Source organism: Artemia sp. Qi Xiang Cuo, chromosome 7 (assembly GCF_049724085.1).
Source record: "Artemia sp. Qi Xiang Cuo chromosome 7, ASM4972408v1, whole genome shotgun sequence".
NCBI classification, from domain to species: Eukaryota; Metazoa; Arthropoda; class Branchiopoda; order Anostraca; family Artemiidae; genus Artemia; species Artemia sp. Qi Xiang Cuo.
This window is the reverse complement of record NC_142800.1, coordinates 2677470-2701329: the sequence shown is the minus strand read 5'-3', so window position 1 is coordinate 2701329 and position 23860 is coordinate 2677470. Positions and strand designations below refer to the sequence as shown.

General features: G+C 37.8%; 1 protein-coding gene across 4 annotated transcripts in view; it reads right to left on the bottom strand.

Annotated features, from left to right (window-relative positions):
• Positions 1-23860, bottom strand: part of LOC148949860 (dehydrogenase/reductase SDR family member 7) — a 94457-nt gene that overhangs the window by 44325 nt on the left and 26272 nt on the right. The window contains exons 1-3 of one of the 4 annotated variants that reach the window (XM_089091336.1): positions 9905-9959; positions 8213-8395; positions 3918-4067 (exon numbers count right to left, since the gene is read on the bottom strand). In XM_089091336.1, coding sequence (XP_088947462.1) covers positions 3918-4067; positions 8213-8330 — 268 coding nt within the window. In that variant the 5' untranslated portion in view covers positions 8331-8395; positions 9905-9959. Of the gene's footprint in view, positions 1-3917; positions 4068-8212; positions 8396-9828; positions 9960-23860 lie in introns of those variants that run through there. The other 3 variants (XM_089091335.1, XM_089091337.1, XM_089091334.1) reach the window with 3 other exon arrangements.

Sequence of the window (23860 nt, the reverse complement as noted above, 5' to 3'; positions counted from 1 at the left end):
GGTAATAGTTCTATTCGCAGTATTTTCAATAAGGCATTTTTAGTTTTTCTCCTTTTTTATTTGTAAAAACAAATAATAATTTCCATTAAACCTCTAAGGTAAACTACCAATGGAAACCTTCAATTAGTTTTATTCTTCTTCTTCTTCTGGGGCAGGGCCGACGGAAAGAAAATAAGAACTTGAAAAGAAATAAATCTTCAGCGCTTTAACATAGTTCTCTGCAAGGTCTTTGACACGAAGCAATTCACCATCATACCTAGCCAACAACGGTCACTTTTTTATTTGTTAAAGCGTTTGACTCAAGTTAATATTTTGATTGTCATTATTTTGACGAGTTTTTTCTAATGTTTATTAAGGATAATTTAGTTTTACAAGGAAGTTTTTTAGAGGGCCTGTAATATACGACGGTATTTTAGGCCTCGTTAGTGCCAGAGTGGGAAAACGTCGCCCTGCGATAGAACTTTGAGGCAAATGGAGAGGTTTTGTCGACGCCCCTTGCGCCATAAATGGCTCTGAGCGGATTAAGGTCTGAGGCAACATAAGACAAGATCAATTTTGAAACTAGAAACTTCAGTTATCGACTATTCCTTTGAGTGCGTTTTTTGTTTCTCAGCGGGTGCATGATGGGTGCTATGCCTTTGGGTGCGTTGTGTTGGGTGCAAAACAGATTGGGCTTTACATACAATATATATGAATTAATATATGTTATAAATGCACGGATAAAAATGGCGAGTTAAGAAAACGAGTTAAAAAGGTAAAGTTATATAAACCTCAAACCATTTGGTATCCCTTGTTTTCACTTATAATCATAGATTCTCGAGACAAAAATGTTTTCTCCTTTTTAGTCCATTTTGAAAACGAGTTTAAAAAATTGTATTCATTATTTTTTTTACTTTTTATTCCTTTCTAAGTCTGGTTAACATAAAACAAAAAGTTTCCGATTAACTGTCTTGAATTGTAAATTAAATTTAGAATGAGAAGAATACTAAACATTTGGGGAAAATAATCACAAATCTATAATCACAATATCACAAATAATCACAATAATCACAAATAATCATCAAATGAAGATTGACTGAAGCAATAGGTGGGCTATAGGCAGTTTGATAAGGTGGGTTGTATATCTGGATTAATTTTTTTTAATGTCACATTTTCTTTTTTGGTTTAACATAGCCAAAATATTTCCTCAAAGTATTTGAGTAGCGGCTTCCTTTATAGCATTTAACCTATAAAAAAAACTTAAAAGGTTGATTTTTTTTTCTTCTAAGAAGATCCAAGAAAAAAAACAGGAAATTGAAAAGAAAAAAAAAATTGCACATCATAATCAAGAAACTATCGAGGTTATTTTTGGAGCTAAAACTAGTAGTGTCTTAGACAGAACAGCGCTGCCTTGACACAGGTTTACTAGCGCCACATCTAGCATAACGATACAATGTAAAATTAAAAAAAGTGTAAAGTATATACACACAATAGAAAGTACAATAATAAAAAGTTTAATAACAAAAACTTGACACAGGCTTACTTGACACAGAACTTGACACAGGTAAAAACTTGTAACAGATAAAAACTTGACACAGGTTTACTAGCGCCACATCTAGCATAACGATACAATGTAAAATTAAAAAAGTGTAAAGTATATACACACAATAGAATGTACAATAATAAAAAGTATAATAACAAAAAGGTACAATAAGTACAATAAAAAAAGTATAATAATAAAAAGTATGAAAGACTTTGGGACTATTCCAGGTAACCATATATTGAGTAGATTCTTTTTTATCAGAAACGATCTTGAAATTCCACTCAAATCAGTAACCCATAAGTTAATCTACCAGTTATTGGCATCTAAGAACATAGTTTTGATTTTAAATAAAGAAATTAAATAAAAAAAACAAGTTTTTTTAACTAAAAGTAAGGAACGGCGTTAAAACTTAAAACGAACAGAAGTTATTCCGTATATGAAAGGGGCTGTCCCCTCCTCAACGCCTCGCTCTTTACGCTAAAATTTTTTTGTTGTTTAAAACAAATAGAGTTGTGAGAAAGTCAAACTTTAGCGTAAAGAGCGAGGCGCTGAGGAGGGGACAGCCCCTTTCACATACGGAATAATTTCTGTTTGTTTTAAGTTTTAACGTCGCTCCTTACTTTCAGTTAAAAAAAACTTGTTTTTTTTATTTAATTTTTGAACGTTTTTGAATTAATGCAGGTTTTGATTTTGGCTCGCCGTACATGAATAATTAAAACGAAATTTGCATATTAATTTTACTTTTATTTGGTTAAATGGCTTTCTCGAAACCTGTTTAATTTTATTTACGAACGTTTTTATTAGCAATAAATATACGTAACTTACGAATTAACTTACGTAACGAACTTCTATATTCATAGATTTTTAATACGTATATTAGGGGGTTCGCCCCCTAGTTAATACCTTGCTCTTTAAGCTAAAGTGTTCGAATTTTGTTCCAATTCTTTAAAAATGAACCCTTAATCACAAAGGCCGTTAATCAGAATAAATAGCCCTTATGAAAGTACTAAACAATCTTTGGGTTAAAGAGCGAAGTATTGATTAGGGGGTGAACCCAATCATATACGTAATACTTTCTGTTCGTTTTAAGTTTTGATGTTCCTCCTTACTTTTAGTTGAAAAACTTGTTTTTTTTTTATTTAATTTCTTATCTTTTTCTTTAATAATGAGGGCAAATCCGGCGCCCCCTTCATAGCAATGTCCCTTCCCCCATGAAAACTTTCTTCATTGAAAGATCCTCCCATATAACCCACAACCCCCCCCCCCCTACCACAAAATATCCCCCTCAAAACGTCTGTATAATTCCCAATAACCAATACTGTATGTTAACATTGGGTAAACTTCATAACTTTCAGCCCTCCCCCCGGGGGCTTCGGTGGATTAAGTTATCCTAAAATACATAGTTATCATATTTTCGACCATGCTGAACAAAATGGTTATCTCGAAATTTTGATCGGGTGACTTTGGGAAAAAATGAGCGTGCGAGGGGGCCTAGTTGCCCTACATTTTTTTGGTCACTTAAAAAGGGCACTAGAACTTTTAATTTTCGTTCCAATGAGCCCTCCCACAATATTCTAGGACCACTGGGTCGATACGATCACCCCTGAAAAAAAAAAAAATAAATAAATAAACACGAATCCGTGATCTTTCTTCTGGCAAAAAATGCAAAATTCCACATTTTTGTAGATAGGTGCTTGAACCCTCTACAGTAGGGTTCTCTTATACGCTGAATATGATGGTGCGATTTTCATTAAGATTCTATAACTTTTAGGGGGTATTTCTCCCTTTTTTAAAAAATCAGCCAAATTTTCTCAGGCACGTAACTTTTTATAGGTAAGACTAAACTTGATGAACTTATATATGTGAAATCAGCATTAAAATCTGATTCTTTTGGTGTATCTATTGGTATCAAAATTCCGTTTTTTAGAGTTTCGGTTACCATTGAGCCGGGTCACTCCTTACTTTACAGTTCGTTACCACGAACTGTTTGATAGTTTGACTAAAAGTTTACTAAAATTTAAGAAGTACATTTCATTACAAAGCACATGCACAGGAGATTTTGAAAACTTAGAATTTTAGAAAACTTAGCAGAGTCACCATCTAATTTTCAATTGCCTTACAGTATATTTCACTAGTGAACCATTAACAAAAATAAACCCCTACTTCCCGATAATCAGATTCCCAATGAAAATTTTGACACATTACTTTAAATTTCGGCTTGATTGTCATCAACCATCCTGTCAGTAGCAAGGTCGGCTTCGACTGACAGCCAATCCTAACCTTCGGAGGCTGTCCAATCATGGTCCACCTACAAAAATGCTGCTGACAGGGTGAATGATGTCATTCAAGACGAGACTTTACTCTTTGGGTTTAACCATAAAGATAAGTTTCTTACCCTCACAGTGGCTTTTGACACGAAGTAATTCAGATTCACGTCGAGCCGACAAGGCTAATTTGGCACCACCCTTGGCCAATTCATAAGCTAGAAATTCGCCAATGCCGCTCGATGCCCCTGTTATCCACACCACTTTTCCTTCAAGGGTCTCTAAAATTAAATAAGGCATCATTAAAAATACTAATCAAACAGTTCATGGAAAAGAACTTTAATAGTAATGAGCAACCAATTCTAATATTAACCCAAAAATCGAAAAAAGGGAGTTTTGACAATAGCATATACAAATAAAGATTTTGATTTTCAAAATCATGATGAATTCAAATACGTAAAAGTTATTAACTTTTAATAGTTATTAACGTATCCATCAGATGTTATGTGCACATGTAAATTTGTATAATGCAAAAAAAGGGGGACAACCCCCCCCCCCCGCCCCTCTGAAAATAAAGAATACTTCGACCTTGATGAAAATTGCACCATCAAATTTGGATGCCAAAAGAGCATCCTAACAGAATTTTCAAGGCCCTAGCCACAAAACACAAAATTTAATATTTTTGTATCGATATTTTCTTTTCTCAAATTTGTTAGATTTAAAATATATAAGAGAAGTAGATATTTTGATATGGATTTTCAAATACAAAATCCTAATGATTATTTTTTTTAATCTCTATTGATTCTGACCCCCCCCCCTCCCTCTACCCTTCGGCCCTTAGGCGTTCTAGAACATACCGAATTCCTTTTGTTAATTCTAAAAGGTCTAGGTTTTCAACTGGATACCAGATATCATTAATTTCGATTAAATATAAACTGATTGATAAAACTCTAATTGATTCACCAGCTGAATTTAAAGAAAGAAATATCAATGATTGTTTATTGACCAATGACGATGGAACGTTGGAATTTATTATATTTTTTGTGAGCACCCATGTTTATTTTAGTGCACTCATGTTGGGGAAGCTTCCCATACCCATACCCCTCGTGCCCAGCATTTCTTTGTTTTTTTATATATTTTTGTGTTTTATTGTTATTTTTGGTAAACCAAGTTGATCTCCACTGTTACTATGATCATGACAAGATGTTTTGTTTGATTTATAACATGTTCTACTACTTATATGCCCAACTTCACGAGCTCTGCTCTCCGTTGGGGCCAAATGTTTTTCGTCGTCTTAAGTGATTTCGAATAAAACTGTTGAAAAAGTTGAGGCGCAGTTTTATTTCTCTTTTTGCCAGAAGTGGTTATATCAAGTCAGTGCTTGTAGAATTTTAGGATATGCCTCATTCCAACGCAAATCGCAAGTTGTAGTGTTTTTCTTGACAGACAAAAATGATCAAAGGGCAGCAAAGCCATGCCCCCTCCCCCAAGCCCATTACGGTCAAACATGATGTGCAACAAATTTCAAAATGACCAATTTAATCAGAAAGGTTGAAACTTTGGACAAATTTTTGTCTACCCAGATATTCGTCAATTTTTGGGAAGGAAAGGAGTGTGATTTTCCCCTATTTTCCTGTAGTAAGGTATCAGCAAACCTGACGACCAAAGAGCCAAAAAGACGTTAAAACTGTTATAGCGGCTTGGCAGCAGTAATTCAAAACTCGTCATGGAACACTTGTTTTAAAGATTAGACTCGAGATTAGACCCATCCTATTATAGTAAAAAAAAAAAACTTTATTTATGCGTTCCATCTATTTCTCCTCTCTTATTTGGCACTCAAGAGAAGTTTTCTTTTCGAAAATTTGCAATACCCACTATTATTGCTCACAGTAATAGTTGGGAAATGGAATTTTTAATGTTACAATTGTTTTGTTTTATGTGATGTATCTTGAATGCGTAGAGAAGTTTTCCTTGCACAAACAGCTTGTTCTTAATAACAGTAAGTGAACCCAAAATTTATTTTCTAATTTTTCCGCTCTCCTATGAAATTTTTGTTTGGTAAGAGTAATATCACATCAATCACTATAAATCGGCACTTGGGGAGGTATTATGAGTCTGTGCAAAACTGCAAAACAACAGCTGTTGTCACTTTTGAATCCCACGCCCTTTTTTAGTCATGGTCATGACCGCTCAAGCGCATTATTTAGCTTCTTTTTTTAAGATTGTTAAATGGGATTTTCAATAAAAAAAAATCTTTAATTCAAAAATTACCCCTCTCCCTACTAAAAAAAATATAAATAGAGATACAAGTGTCCTTAACCTTAAATTGTATATTTCAACTTAGTAGATCTTCAAGGTGTCGGATCAAAAACTTTTTGAGGGTTACTGGTGAGGATTATCACTTTGATGAGGAACGTACACTAAGATCATTGACGATTCTTCAAGGCCTACTGGAGACATTTTAGGTCACTGGAAGACCATAGACCGTTCTCGAGGCTCAATGAGGACATTTTTGCTTACTAATGGTCACTGGACGTTCTTCAAGGCTCACTGAAGGTCACTGGTCGTTCTTCAAGACTTACTGAAGGTATTTTGGCTCGATAATGGTCACTGATTGTTCTTACATGCTCACTGAAAGAAATTTAGCTCACATTGGCTCAATGGGCTTACTGAAGGCATTCTGGATCACTGAAGGTCACTGATCATTTTTCACGGCTTACTGAAGGTATTTTGGCTTGCGAAGGCCGCTGATAGTTATTCCTGGCTCACTGTACGAATTTTAGCTCCCTTTGGCTCAATTGCCGTTCTGGAGGCTCACTGAAGGCATTCTGGCTAACTGAAAATCTCTGCTCTTTCAAGGCTTACTGAAGGTATTTTGGCTCGCTGAAAACTCACTGAAAGAATTTTAGTCTACGTCGGCTCAATGACCGTTCTCAAGGCTCACTGAAAGCATTCAAACTCACTGAAGGTTCACTGAAAGTATTTCGAGTTACTGAAAGCCACTGATCATTCTTTAAGACTTGTCAAAAGCATTTTAGTTCACTGAAGGTCACCAGTCGTTCTTGCGAAGCTCATTGGAGACACTTCGGCTTACTGAAGGTCACTGATCGTTCTTCAAGACTCACTGAAAGCGCTTCAGGCTACTGGTTCCTCTAAATGCTTACTGAAGGCATTCTGGCTCACTGAAGGTCACTGACCTTTCTTTCTAGCTCACTGAAAATGTTTTGGATTGCTGACGGTTCTCAAGGCTCAGTGAAGGCATTCTGGCTCTAATCATCCTACCAGACCCACTGAAGGCATTCTGGCTCACTGAAGGTCACTGATCGTTCTTCCTGGATCAATGAAAGTATGTTGGCCTATAGACAGCTCTCGTGGCTCACTGAAGGCATTCTGGCTCACTGGGGGGTCACTGATCGTTCTAAAAAAAATCACTGAAGGCATTCTGGATCACTGAAGGTCATTTGTGATCTTTCAAGGCTCCATGAAGGCATTTTAGCTCACTGAAGGCCACCGACAATTTTTTTTTGGCGCACTTACCGTTGACAAGGCTCACTGAAAGTATCCTGGGTCACAGCAGGCCACTGATCTTTCTTCAAGGCTTACTGAGGGCATTCTGGCTCACTGAAGGTCACTGACCGGTCGAGACCCACTGAAGGCGTTTGGGGTCTCTGTGTGATGGGAAATTATGAGCAGACACATAGTTGAAGTTTATTTTCAAAGATTTCTTGGTAATTTCCACTTAAACATTTTCTATGTGGTCACTGGCAGCTCATTAATGCCACCGATGCATATATTTACATGAACTGGAATCATTGGAGTGAATATTGGGACTAAAATCATATTAATAGCTTGTCATAATTTGAGTTAGTTTTTTTACAATTACATTTGATCGCTGGAAATTGTTCATAGTTCGAGACCATGTTCATTGTTGCTCCTTTGATAATCATTATATTACACTGGTAAATTTGGTGTTAAAATTACACTACCCATTGAGAGAAATGGTTAGTTGGTAACTAACAATCAACAAGACCTTTGGCGTATTATCAAGTGAACGATAGTTATGAATCTTGCTATATATAAAAAAAAAAGTAAGAGAGGAATTTCACTCATTGAGAAAAATTGAAAAAAAGATAACTTTTTCTTTACAGTATTTACTTAACTCCAGTTAATGATTGCTATCTGACACTGTTTCGTTGACTAAAATTGTTTTCAAGTTTTTCAGTAATTTTCAGTGGGCAAATTTGCAGGTAAAAATAGCAAACCATTTTTTGTTACGCAGACTATATATATAAAAAAAAATGGAATTTTGTGATAGAAATATGGCTTTCTTAGCCCCCTCTCAGGGAATGTTTGGCCCTTAGCCTCCTCAATAAAATTCAGATAGAATCTATATATATACCTTAAACAAAAATAAACACAAACGTACTTATATCTTTTCCAATAAGTTGGAGAGCTAGCAAGGATATGTCTGCATCTGCTTTCAAGTACCATACAACTAATGCTGCCAAAAATAATACAAGAAGTATCGTCAGAAAGATTAACATGGTTATCGACTAGATCAGTTGAATTCTAAAGAATATTCACTTCAAGAAAGTGAGGGCCAAAAAAACTGAAAATAACAGAAAAAAATTAACATCAACACCAAATTAATAAACTCCATATAAAATATAATCAGCGTCATTAGCGTGTATGAGGACGAGGAGAAATCAAGTCCATTGGCATAACTGCCAGAAAATTGTAGAATCTCTCCCGCTTCAACCCCTATATAGATTAATATTGTAATTACGTTTTTGGTAAATATATACGAGCTTCCATAACTGAAATAGGAGCAAGTTGAACGCAATACTCGATTATTTTTTTTTGCTCTTTCCAAAAATAATAATCAATTTACTCACAAATGCACCCCCCCCCCTGATGCGGCCATATTTGGCCCAAGGAATATCTAAAAACCAAAAGAAAACACTATAATAAACGGTACTTGTGCATTATATGGGCCTTTCTAAAAAGTCAAGTTTGGCTAATGTTAATGAAACAAAATAAAATATGATGAATATATAATAGTTTATAAACAAATTTGGGCCATATATTTGCACATTATGGGGTTGGGGGGGGGTAAAGCATAGCATACATTAAATATGTAACCTAACCTAAGTACCTTCTCCCTCCCCTCTAAACCTAAAAAAAATAACAGTTTAAATATCGTAACACAATGAAAACGACGCTATGCATTGCATTACTCTGTAGCGGTCTCTTGAATTAACCCGTCAAAACGGGTTTTTTCATGACAGGTTTCCTTGTAAAGGCCCATATAGTGCCCAAATACCTAATAAACAAACGCTTGATTTATAATATGCAGGGTGCTTCTATTAATTAGATTATCATGTTTTCTTCCATTATTATCCACTTTTTATTATCATTTCAAATAATATTTTGGTAAATTATGCAATCAATCACACATGGGTATGAATTCCAGACTGAGAAGATCACCGATTAGAACGAACAGGAGTTAGAACGAATGACTTGATTGTAGACTAACAAACAATTCCATTATTAGGGGTATATATGGGACATTCAGGTGAGGGGTGCATTTACGAGTGAATTGATTATTATATTCGGAAAGAGCATAAAAAAGAAATCAAATAGTGTGTTCACCTATGTCAGTTACGGAGTCTCGTATACATTTACTCTTTTTTTTATTTGCGGTACAAAAAAAATCTTAAGAGGTTGAACATATCCTAGGGAAAGGGTGGTCCTCGCTTGAAATTTACTTTGATTCGGACAAAACTTACAAATATCAAACAGTATGGCTATCACATAAACCTTACCAGCGTGAAATTGGAAAAACATAATAAATAAAAAAAATTACAGTTTCAAAAAGGGCCCAAGTTAGAATTACTTGTAGGACTTAGCCAATGAGAAACCACTGTAATGTTTAAAATTATGAGTCCATAAAAGTATGGGTTTACACATGACTTTGCATCAATATCATCACTTGAAAAGATTGTAAAAAAAAAAGTGTTACTTAAAAAAATCCTGACTTACATACCATACGCCACTATTAATCTATATTCAAAAATTAAATATTGACAGCCACAACTAAGTGAACTGCGCCACTTACTATTTAACTTTTATAAGAACTAACAAATAACTATCAATCAAGCAACTACAGCCTAAAAGAGCTCTTCGGGACCGGTACTGAAATACCAGTGTTGCCGCTCGTTGCTTTTTAATTGGCCCAAAGCTGGGAAAGAACGCGTCCATACAATTTTTGTTTTATAAAACCACTGGGCTTTTTAAATAACATGCAGAATTACTGGCCCTGTGTTGGGGGGGGTTTAACCCTTTTTTTCTATATTGTTCAAATTTGTATGTGCTAATACCATGGTAGGCAACTTTAAAAATTAATAATTTTACAGATTAAGAATCAGTATGAATAATAGATTTTGTTGTTGTGAAATAAAAACTTCGTTTTTAGAGTTTCAGATTGTTGTTGTTTATTTACTAATTTTAACTTCGAACTGTTTGATCCGAAGCTCTCTTAATTGTGAAGGAGGCTATCACTCCCTCCTTCAATCCCATTTTTTACGTTCAGGTTTAATTCAGATAAAATACGTTAAGAATAGCATCCATCCCTGAAAGTGCAACCCTTCAGATATTTCACAGGGGTGTTGGGGTCTGAAATATCAAAAGCGAATTTTAAAGTTATCATTTCTTCAGTGTTTAAAGATAGTTCTTCGAATAAATCTTTTTATACAAGCGTATTCAATAAATGCCAGTGAGAATAATGCCCCCTAGCCCCCCCCCCCACCCCTCACCGGGGAACAATAATAATTTAATAAATGTGGCTATATAAATAAAAAAACAAGAAATCACCCAATTTAAACCTTGTTGAAAACAAAGCTCCTGGTAACCCTTCCCTCCCTCCTCCCTGAAAAATTTCCAGGGAAAACACGAATCCGTAGTTATTCTTCTCAGAAGAAAATGCAAAAATTTTCTCCTTTTTGTATATAGGGGCTTAAAGCCTATGTATTAGAACTGTCTGACATGCTGAATCTGACTGTGCAAGTATTAAGTAGTCTAAAAATATTGCTGAAAATGGGGGAAGACTGGAGATTAAATTCTAAGCCTCCTTCCGCCCTTCCTTCTATATTTACCTGAAGTCTCACTGAACGTTAGATATTAGGGCATTGAAACGTACTTTTTGAGAATTCAGACAACCCTCCCCCCACACTCAAAGATCCACAGGCCCTCCTCCATAATGCCTGATGCATAATTATACACTATTGTACGTAATTCTATGAAGACTCAAATTGTTCAACCCAGCTAAATGAAGCTTTAAAACAATTGTCTATATTAATTACTTATTTTGTATGGACTACCGGTAACTTTAAAACAAATGCTCATCCACGTGGCACTATGTTCTCTAAAACTGGGAAAGTCAATGTATAGTTTCCGATAATTCTTAACCGATTGGCTATCTTACAATTTTCACTTGATAGCATTTTGGCCCTTTTTGGCCAAAACTGTAGCTACGCTCTAAGTAGCAAAACAAACAGCTTTACAGTGGCACAATTTTTTCAACTTAAGAGGGCACAAAGACTTTCAATTCCGCTATAACAAGTCCTCTTCCGATATTCTAGGACCATTAGTTGGAAATAATCTCTCCAGTGAAACAAAACGAATAAACATGCATACTACTACTATTACTATTAACTTACCACAGCACCAAGCCGCCAGAAGCCAACACAACTACACACGCTACTCCTCCATCCTGACATCCTGATCTATTCAATTCAAAGCCTCCCTCTTTACACTCTCCCAGGAAGTTCCCATTTTCCTCAAATCTTTCTTTACGCCATCCTCCCACCACAACCACATACGATCTGTTTTCCGTTTAGCCCAAGACGGTTGACTGAAAAGGACAATCTTCGACAATCTGTCATCCTTCACCCGCAGAACATGCCCTCTGTGATCATATTTATCAAAAAAAAAAGTTCTCTGACATGCTGAATTTGGTTATGTGTTTTCATAAAGATTATACTCCTTTTTTGGGGTATTTTACACCTTTTTCGACAAGTAAGCAAATTTTCTCAGGCTCGTAACTTTTGGGAGGCAGTTTTAATGCAAAACCTATGGCAAAAGAGCGAAAATCTATAGCAAAACGCGGCAAAATAAAATACTCCGGCAGCACAAATAAATACCATAAAAACATGATGGAATCTACGGCTATGGTAACTTTGCCTATTTATTCTGATACTTACTTTCACCTTAAACTAGAAAAACTTCCGGTAATCCTGTACTAAACGCACTCTTTTATATAGGGCTAGTTTGGTAATGCTAATGAAATAAAATAAAATAGGATGAATATATAATAGTTTAGAATCAAATTTGGGCTATATATTTGTACATTATGGGGGGGGGGCAAAGCATACCATATATTAAATACGTAACCTCAACTAACCTAACCTAACTTAGGTACCTTTTCCCCCCTAAACCCCAAAAAACAACAGTTTAAATATAGTTCTTGCCTTTGTTTATATCCCACAAGGCAGCGTAATCCTGTTTTTCATCATGCGTCTCGGTCTATTTCGTGACTGGTTTACATTGCAGTATATAAAAGATTGCGTTTAGTACAAGAATACTAAACTTCCTTTTTTGCGACAAAAAACAAATATGTTTAAAACTAAATTTGGAAGTATTGCAAAATGCCTTTATATTATTAATAATCTCAAGCCGGCAACCCTGGAAACACTGGTTCAAATGATGCTATTTACCGGTTTATCGGAATCCCGTCCGGACGATTGAAGGCTGAAAAACAAGCCTTGTCTTTGATAGATGATTCTTTCACCCTATATACCTCAAGCAACACAAAAGTGCGGGCTGATCAACTCGTTTCCGCGGTACTCATTATAAAATCAATCAAGTCAATAAAAGTGTAACTATAGCGATACACACTTCCGAAGTTCTGTAGGCTAACTGATGTTAATCTACAACTTAAAAGAGAGGTTAAATTCTAAACATGTGCGCTATGTTCTAAATGTGCGCTAAATTCTAAAAGGTTAAAGATCGCACCCGCAAAAAATTGATCGCAGTAGAGAAAACGATCATTACGAACGCAATTCAGTAAACATCGACACGTTACCCTTGTTTTTTCCCCGCCACTCTGTATAAAAGGAATAGTCGTAGAACCTCGAAAATAAGCTCATTCGACTGGAATGAAACGTTCTAGTGTCCATTTTAGGGGATCGAAAGTGGCAGTACAGCCACGTGGCCCCCCCCCCCCCGATCGCTCAAGGCATCTTCATGCCCCCAGCTCTCTAAGCATTAGATTGAAAATTTGAGATAGAAAATTGTCTCAAAATGACCCAAGTAAAACCAAAGGCTAACATCCGGTACTATCCGATAATCATTATGCAATGATCCAGTACCCCCTCTCATCACCCCCAACCCATTAAAAAGAGCATGTATAATTTCTTTTATTTCACCCTGTCCAAGGCTGAACTTTCGTTTTTCAATTCAAACCCCTCACCGTCTTCCTATCTTACTTCGTTTGAAACCCACTAAATAAGATTCAGGGTCAGCCCCCCCTCAAGTATAAAAGACAAATGGACCAGTCATTGCTCACCTAATCGGTAAGCCTATATGTTTATCTAATTTTGACTAATTACCCTAGTTAGTTTATTTTAGGACCCCCTCCCCTCCCAATAATGACATGAATATTGGCTTTTTTGCTCGATCTTTTATATTTTAATTTAGAAGAAATATACACATGTTCTATCGTATCTCCTATATATAATTAATTAATTATGACTAATTACCATAAGTCAACGGTCGGCAACATGTGGCTCGCGAGCTGCACGTGGCTCTTTTGATGTCAAAGCCACAAGAAAAAAGTTATAACCTCCCTTCAAGAAACTGTCAATGTGAATGGAAATCGGACGTACTCCAAACAGTTCATATCAACATTTTTAAACGAACGTATTTTAAAGTTTTGTTATTGGTTTATTTCCAAGGAAACTTGGTGCCAGATTTGAGAGCAATATTGCTGCTTTACTCCCGCATGTCTCGCTCCCCATCATATCAAGCTGAATTTGTACTTGTATTTTGTCGGGCAAAAAATGAAAGAGATCAGGTCGATGATAAGGTTTGAGAGATGGATTTAAACTGTCAGGTGTAGTGATTGTACGAGCGTAGTTAGACATTTAATTTGCATAGGATGAAAAAAAAGAAAATGTTTCTGATAAATTATCGGTTTGATTAAATCTTTTATATTTGATTTGATCATCACGTAGTGATAACTGAAGGTTATGGTTACAACGCGAACAAAATGCAAACATTTTTTCTGAATAATACTTTGTACCCTAGCTGCCGCTCTTGGTTGGATTTTTGTTAGCCGTCAAAAGGCTATTTGGCTCATAGAACTAAAAAGGCTACCCGTTCACAGCTCAAGGTAGTTTAATTCAGCCCCTTCCCCCCAGATCCAAAACAATAATATTAGTTTTCTTACTTGCCCTCCTAAGTCTTATTTGCGAACCTAAGTTGATTCAGAGCCCCACTCCACATTAACACTTCTTCCTGTCCCTATCAAATTAATTAGGGAGGGAAGAAGCTAGGGATTTCAAGAGGGTGGTTCTCGATGGTGAAAAAAACATTCCTAACTGGACATGTATTTTGGTATAAAAAAAAAGAAAAAAAAGTCACTTCACCAGAGTAGTGTTTTTTCTCGTTTTTTCTTTTTTCTGTCAGAGAAGTTATAAGTAAAGCAGTAGCGGATCCAGGGGGCGAGGGGGCGCGCGCCTCCCCCTAACGTCGTCTAAAGTAGTATAATTTACTTAATTAACGCAAGTTTGCGTTGATTAAACTTGCTTCTAACGCAAGTTTATTGAATCAACCTATTTTGCGCACCCCCCCCCCTTAAAAAATCCTGGATCCGCTCCTTAAGTAAAGGATTTTCTCAAAAGTAAGGGATTTACATGTTTATATGAGTTTCGTGCTTCCACACTAAGTCATTTGTTAAGAATGTCTTATGTGGATATTTTTCGTTTCCATTATGTTTGATGTTAACTGGCCGCTTTATAGAAGGGGGGGGGGTTGTACAAAGCGTCTCTTTGCCAATAATGCAACTGATAAAAGATAAAACAACCTTTACTTTTTGAGATTTCAAGATGAACACATTTTAGGTAAAAATGACACAATTTTGGATTCTCAGGGGATACTTTCAGTAGAGATGCCCCTATTGATCCGGGACGAACCACGTGGTTTATGGTTTTCTCAGTGAGAATGAAAAAACAGGAATTTTCTCACTTGAAAAACCATGAATTCTGTCACATTTATGGTTGTTTTCATGGATGGTTATGTGTGTTGTTCGATTTATTTGATGTTTTCTTGGATGTCAACATCAAATTATGGATGTTTAATGGTTTTCTCAGTGAGAATGGAAAAACAGGAATTTACTCACTTGAAAAACCAGGAATTTTGATGTTTTTATGGTTTTTGTCAGTGAGAATGGAAAAACAGAAACTTTCTCACTTTCATGGATGTCAACAGCAATTCATGTCTATTTTATGGATTTTGTCAGTGAGAATGGAAAAACAGGAACTTTCACACTTGGAAAACCATAAACCACGTGGTCCTGTCACGAGTAGACACCTGTGCTGTCGACCTCAATTCACCTATCGTGAATCAATAATTCCCCTTAGAAACAACAAATTCATTTCCCCTTTCTTGACAGATCAGTCAATCAATGACATCATCTGTCAGACTTTAAAAATTTTCGCATAGAAACATTTCTCCAGAAATAGATCCAAGTCATTAATGTCTTTGCCTCGGGAACAGTTCTACTGGTCGAACTCCAAAAGATATTAATAACCAAAGGCCATGGAAACAATTAGGCAAGAAACATCTTAGCGATGAATTGTTTTAGCGCGAGAAAAGGTTTCATATTAATTTGAAATGCGTTAGCGCAGAGATGCCAATAACAAAGGAACACGCTGAATTTACGTTTAGGGATTATTTGGGCGAAACCGTTTTAGACAGGTTATGGAACTATTTCGGCGAAACAGATAGAGACATTTTAAAAGAAGATTTTGAAGAGATTTTGGAGGAGGTTTTGAGTGTGGTCGTTATAATACACAAGTTTCATTTTGAAGAGTGTTGTGAGGTCCTCTAACCCAACCCCAAAGGGTTCCAATCCTCCCACCCCAACCCCGAAGGAAGCCCCCGGTCCTCAAAAGCTCCCCAAGCTCCCAAAGGCCCTCCACCGGTCCCCAAATGTCCCCCAGGCCACCAACTGTCCCCCGGACCCTCAAAGGCCCCCCCAAGCTCCCAAAGGGCCACCAGCGCCCCCAAAGGCCCACCCAGACCCCCAAAGGCCATCCCCGGGCCCCCCAAAGGCCCATCGAGCCCCCCAAAGGACCAACGGGGTCCCAAGGACCCTCCACTGGCCCCCAACTGCCCCCCAGGCACCCAAAGGCCCTCCCCGGGTCCTCAAAGGTCCCCCGGGCTCCCAAAGGACCAACGGGGTCTCAAAGGCCCTCCACAGGTCCCCAAATGTCCCCCGGGCACCCAAAGGTCCTCCCTATGCCCCAAAGGCCCACCTAGACCCCCAATGGCCATCCCCAGGCCCCCCAAAGGTCCATCGAGCTCCCAAAGGACCAACGGGGTCCCAAAGGCCCTCCACCGGTCCCCAAATGTCCCCCAGGCCCCCAAAAGCCCTCCCTGTGCCCAACGGCCCTCCCGGTGCCCCCACGGCCCGCTCCCGGCCCCCAAACGTCCCCCGGACCAGAGACGCGCCGTCGGGATAACACACACACACACCAAATGCAGCCCGGCTATGCCAATGTAAGCGTTTTTTTCCGACCTTTCTATTTATTAATTTTTCAGTCCTTTTCAATCCCAATATAAACTTATCTCTGTGAGATATTAACCCCTCACCCCCCCCCCAACCATTGTTTTAAATTTATCTCCCTCGGAGATATCCAAATGTAATTTTTTACAATGAAACCACTCTTTTCTCTGCTCCCCCTCCCTCGGAGATATCTAAATATAATTTTTTACAATGAAACCACTCTTTTCTCTGCTCCCCCTCCCTCGGAGATACCCAAATGTAATTTTTTGCAATGAAACCACTCTTTTCTCTGCTCCCACCTCCCTCGGAGATATCTAAATGTAATTTTTGGCAAAGAAACCGCTCTTTTCTAATCTTTGCTATCGCTTCGTTATCTCATAAGCGAATATTTTTAGGTAATTTCTATTAATAATCACTGCCTTTGAAACTCAAAATGCTATTTTTTCTAATCTTTGCTATTTTCTCTGTTGCTATTTCTTCGCCATTATCACATAAGCGAATATTTTTCAAGGGTAATTTCAATTAATGCTCACCATTTGAAACTCAAAATCCCCTATTTTTCACAATTGATTACCACAAAGTTTCAAGAGAAGGAACTGAGTGAGATTATTCACATTTATCTATTTGTCACATATGGACCCCGTAATTTGCGCAAGGATATTTCAAAATAACTTTCAATCTTACAAAGCCATGCCAATATTTTAGTGATGTGGAAACATTGTTGACGATATACTGAGTTAACGATTCTCGAATTTAAGTGTACTGTTTCCCAGAGAATACGCTTGGAAACAGAACAGACACGCGATTAAAAATAATCTAGGCTCATTTGGAGTCATAGACAACCTGTATGGGAAGTAGGCGAAACGACTTATGCCGTATAACAATACGATTTTTTGGGGCATTTGGTAAACGGCTGGGAGCCGCGGAGCCCAGAATATGCCGATGGGTCCTGGGGGGTGCTGTGGGGGCACGGTTAGGGACGGGCGGGGGGATGCGCGACGGGTCAGGGAAGTGCCACTGGGATGCGCCACGGGCCCGAGAAGCAGCGCGGGAAGCGATGCGGGCCAGGGAAGCTCCACAGAGATGCGCCATGGCACCGAAAAGCGCCACGGGTGGTCCGGGAAGCGCTGTGGGGCAAGGTTAGGGGGGCGTTGGGGGGGAGCGCCGCAAAAAAAAAAATTTTTAACACTTTGAAAATAAAGGAACAAATTGTTGCCTTCTTTTTCATATCTTAAGTTGGAACTTTCAGTTGAATTAACCAAATGTTATTAATGATCGGGCTTTTCTGAGTTGGATTTCTTAGTCTTTCATAGGTGTGTAGTGTCTGAAACCTATGATTTGGGATGTGTAGTTTGCTATTTTCGACTTTTCTGAGCTAGGTTTCTTAGCCTTTCATAGGTATGTGTTGTCAGAACATTATGATTTGGGATGTGTAGTTTGCTATTTCAGGCTTTTCTGAGCTAAGGTTTTCTAGTATTTCGTAGGTGAATGTTGTCTGAAACCAATAGTTTGGGATGTGTAATTTGCTATTTCCGACTTTTCATAACCGGATTTCTTAGTCTTTCGTAGGTGTGTGGTGTCTGAAACCTATGATTTGGGATGTGTGGGTTGCTATTTCAGGCTTTTCTGAGTTGGATTTCTTAGTCTTTCATAGGTGTGTAGTGTCTGAAACCTATGATTTGGGGTGGGTGGATTGCTACTTTTGACCTTTCTGAGCTGGATTTCTTAGCCTTTCATAGGTGTTTGTTGTCTGAAACCTATAGTTTGGGTTGACTACTTTGCTATTTTTGACTTTTCTGAGCTAGGTTTCTTAGCCGTTCTTAGGTGAGTGTTGTCTGAAACCTAGGATTTGGGATATGTAAATTACTATTTCGGGCTTTTTTAAGCTAGTTTTCTTAGTCTTTCATAGGTATGTGTTGTCTGAAACCTATGATTTGGGATGTGTGGGTTGCTATTTTTTACTTTTCCGGGCTGGATTTCTTAGCCGTTCATAGGTGAGTGCTGTCTGAAACTTGTTATTTGAGATGGTTAATTTGCTATTTCCGGCTTTTATTAGCTAGGTTTCATAGCCTTTCATAGGTGTGTGTTGTCAGAAAATTACGATTTGGGATGTGTAGTTTGCTATTTGAACTTTTCAGAGCTAGGATTCTTAGTCCATCATTGGTGTTTGTTGTCTGAAACCAATAGTTTGGGATGACTAGTTTGATATTTCAGGCTTGTTCATTTTGAATTTCTTTCATGAAATGCAAGAGTTGGAAAATTAGGGTCTTAGTCCACCAGCTCAGTATTAGGGTCCCAGTCCACCAGCCTGAACGGTGGAAATTCACTAGCTCAGAATTGGGGTCTTAGTCCACCAGCCTGAATGGTGGAAATCCACTAGCTCAATATTGGGGCCTCAGTCCACCAGCCTGAATGGTGGAAATTCACTAGCTCAGTATTAGGGTCTTAGTCCACCAGCCTGAACGGTGGAAATCCACTAGCTCAGAATTGGGGTCTTAGTCCACCAGCCTGAACGGTGGAAATTCACTAGCTCAGAATTGGGGTCTTAGTCCACCAGCCTGAATGGTGGAAATCCACGAGCTCAAAATTGGGGACTCAGTCCACCAGCCTGAATGGTGGAAATTCACTAGCTCAGAATTAGGGTCTTAGTCCACCAGCCCGAATGGTGGAAATTCACTAGCTCAGAATTGGGGTCTTAGTCCACCAGCCTGAATGGTTGAAATTCACATTAGACGACACAAAAACTTACACACAAACAAAAAGTTACACAAACTCACAAAAACTTACACACACACACAAAAACTTACACACACACACATGAAAACTTACACACACACACCAAAACTTACACACACACACGACGAAACTTACACACACACACACACACAAAAACTTACACACACACACAAAAACACAAAAACAAACACAATCACACTAACACTAACAAGCACACAAAAAATAACAATCACAAAAAAAATTACACACAAACACACACACACACAAAACATACACAAACACACACACAAACACGAAAAATCACACACACACCAAAACTTAAACACAAAAACAAAAATAAACACACACACACACACACACACAAAAACAAACAAATCCACACAAAAAAAACACAAACACACAAGCAAAAAAACTTACACACACACACACACACACACACACACAAACACACAAACTTATACACACACACACACGAAAACTTACACACACACGCCAAAACTTACACACACAAACACTAACAAACACACACACACACAAAAACTTACACATGCACACCAAAACTTACATACACACAAAAACATACATCCACACAAAAACTTACACACACACACACACACACACAAACTTACACACACAAACACACGAAAACTCACACACACACACTCAAAAACTTACACACACACAAAAACATACACACACACACACACACACACACACACACACACACACACAAAAAAAATAACAAATTAACACAAAAAAACACAAACACTCAAACGGACAAAAAATAACACACACACACACATACACACAACTAACATACACACACACCAAAACTTACACACACACGCCAAAACTTAGACACACACAAAAAATTACACAAACACACGAAAACTTACACACACACACACGAAAACTTACACACACACGACAAAACTAACACACACACACACACACACACACAATTAAATAAACACACACAAAATAAAAAACCAACAAACACACCAACACACACACACAAACACACACACACACACAAAAACTAACACATTCACACTAAAAATTACATCCACACAAAAACTTACATTCACACAAAAACTTACACACACACACACACAAAACAAACAAACACACACACACACTAAAACACACACACACACACGAAAAAACTTAAACACACAAAAAACATTACACACACACACACACACACACACACACAAAAACTTAAACATGAACACAAAAAAACACACACACACACTCACAAAAACTTAAACACACACAAATACACACGCACAACTTCCACACACACACACGAACACTAACACACACACACACAAAAAAAAACACAAACAAAAAAACAAACATAAAAAAAAAAAAACACAAAAACAAAAAAACAAAAACAAACAAAACCAAAACACACAAAAACTAACACACACACACACACACACAAAAACTTACACAAACACACGAAAACTTACACCCACACAAAAACTTACATGCACACAAAAACTTACACACACACACACACAAACTAACACCCACACGCAAAAACTTACATGCACACAAAAACTTACATGCACACAAAAACTGACACACACACACAAAAAAACTTACACACACGCACAAAAACTTACACACACAAAAACTTACACACACACACACGAAAACTTACACACACACGCCAAAACTTGCACACACACACAAAAACTTACACACACGCACACACACACACACACACACAAAAACTTACACATGCACACGAAAACTAACATGCACACAAAAACTTATACACACACACATTAAAACTTACACTCACATTTAAAAACTTACACACGCAAGATCTTATACACACAAAAACTTAAACACACACACAAACACTTACACACACAAGCACAAACTTACACACACACACACACAAAAACTTACACACACACACACACAAAAACAAAAACACAATCTCACAAACTAAAACACACACACAAAAAAACTAACACACACACACGAAAACATACGCACACACAAAAACTAACACACACGCACAAAAACTTACACACACACAAAAACTTACACACACGCACAAAAACTTACACAACACACACAACGAAAACTTATGCACACACACGAAAACTACCATATCACAGTTACATTGTATTAATTTTTCAAATTTCATTTTGAATTTCTATCGTGAAATGCAAGAGTTGGAATATTTCAGTAGTGACTTGCTGTGCTTTACCTTCTCACAGTTACATTCTCTTGATTTTTCGAAGTTCATTTTGAATTTCTGTCATGAAATGCAAGAGTTGGAAAATTGGGGTCTTAGTCCACCAGCTCAGTATTGGGGACCCAGTCCACCAGCCTGAACGTTGGAAATTCACTAGCTCAGAATTGGGGTCATAGTCCACCAGCCTGAATGGTGGAAATCCACTAGCTCACTATTGGGGTCTCATTCCACCAGCCTGAATGGTGGAAATTCACTAGCTCAGAATTAGGGTCATAGTCCACCAGCCTGAATGGTGGAAATTCACTAGCTCAGAATTGGGGTCTTAGTCCACCAGCCTGAATGGTTGAAATTCACATTAGACGAGGTTACGTGCGCACACACACACAGAGAGAGACGACTAACACACAGGGACAACACACACACAAAGAGACGACACCTAACCTTTTCCGGCGAGTATGGTTAGGTTAGGTTAGGCTAGATTAAGTTAGGTTAGGTTAAGTTAGGTTAGGTTAGCCCACGTACGCTTCACTTAGGTTAGCTTAGCTTAGGTGAGAGACAAGCAAAAAGTTAGGTGTATGATTAGGTTAGGTTAGGTTAGATTAAGTTAGGTTAAGTTAGGTTAGGCTAGGTTAGCCTACGTACGCGCGCGTACGTAGGCTAACCTAGCCTAACCTAACTTAACCTAACTTAATCTAACCTAACCTAACCTAATCATACACCTAACTTTTGCCTGTCTCTCACCCTAACCTAAGCTAACCTAAGTGAAGCGTACGTGGCTAACCTAACCTAACTTAACCTAACCTAACTTAATCTAGCCTAACCTAACCTAACCATACTCGCCGGAAAAGGTTAGGTGTCGTCTCTTTGTGTGTGTGTTGTCCCTGTGTGTTAGTCGTCTCTCTGCTGTGTGTGTGTGCGCACGTAACCTCGTCTAATGTGAATTTCAACCATTCAGGCTGGTGGACTAAGACCCCAATTCTGAGCTAGTGAATTTCCACCATTCAGGCTGGTGGACTATGACCCTAATTCTGAGCTAGTGAATTTCCACCATTCAGGCTGGTGGACTGAGACCCCAATAGTGAGCTAGTGGATTTCCACCATTCAGGCTGGTGGGCTATGACCCCAATTCTGAGCTAGTGAATTTCCACCGTTCAGGCTGGTGGACTGGATCCCCTATACTGAGCTGGTGGACTAAGACCCCAATTTTCCAACTCTTGCATTTCATGACAGAAATTCAAAATGAACTTCGAAAAATCAAGAGAATGTAACTGTGAGAAGGTAAAGCACAGCAAGTCACTACTGAAATATTCCAACTCTTGCATTTCACGATAGAAATTCAAAATGAAATTTGAAAAATTAAGACAATATAACTGTGATATGGTAGTTTTCGTGTGTGTGCATAAGTTTTCGTGTGTGTGTAAGTTTTTGTGCGTGTGTGTAAGTTTTTGTGTGTGTGTTAGTTTATTTTCGTGTGTGTATGTGTTTGTGTTTGCGTCTTTTTTATTGTGTGTGTGTAAGTTTTTTTGTGTGTGTGTGTTTGTTTTTGTGTGTGTGTTTAAGTGTTTGTGTGTGTGTGTGTGTGTTTGTTTTTGTGTGTGTGTGTAAGTTTTTGTGTGTGGGTGTAAGTTTTAGTGTGTGTGTGTAAGTTTTTGTGTGTCTAAGATCTTGTGTTTTTAAGTTTTGACGTGTGTGTTTATGTTTTAGTGTGTGTGTTTTTAATTTTTTTTTTGCATTTTATTGTTCGTGTGCATGTTTTTGTTTTTGTGTGTGTGTGTGTGTGTGTGTGTGTGTGTGTGTGTGTGTGTGTGTGTGTGTGTGTAAGTTTTTGTGTGTGTGCTTGTTTTGGCGTGTGTGTGTTATTTTTCGTGTGTGTGTGTGTAAGTTTTCGTGTGTGTGTGTGTAAGTGTGTGTGCGTGTGTGTTTGTTTTCTTGTTTGTGTGTTTTATTTTGTGTTTGCTTTTTTTTTTTTGTGTGCTTGTCAGTTTTTGCGTGAGTGTTTAAGTTTGTGTGTGTGTGTGTGTAAGTTTTTGTGTGTCTAAGCTTTTGCGTGTGGATATAAGTTTTTTGTGTGTTTGTGTAAGTTTGTGTGTGTGTGTGTGTGTATGTAAGTTTTTGTGTGTAAGTTTTTTTTTTGTGTGTGTGTGTAAGTTTTTTTGTGTGTGTGTGTTTTTTTGTGTGTGTGTGTGTGTGTGTTAGTTTTTGTGTGTGTTATTTTTGGTGTGTGTGTGTGTAAGTTTTCGTGTGTGTGTGTGTGTGGTAGTTTTGTGTGTGTG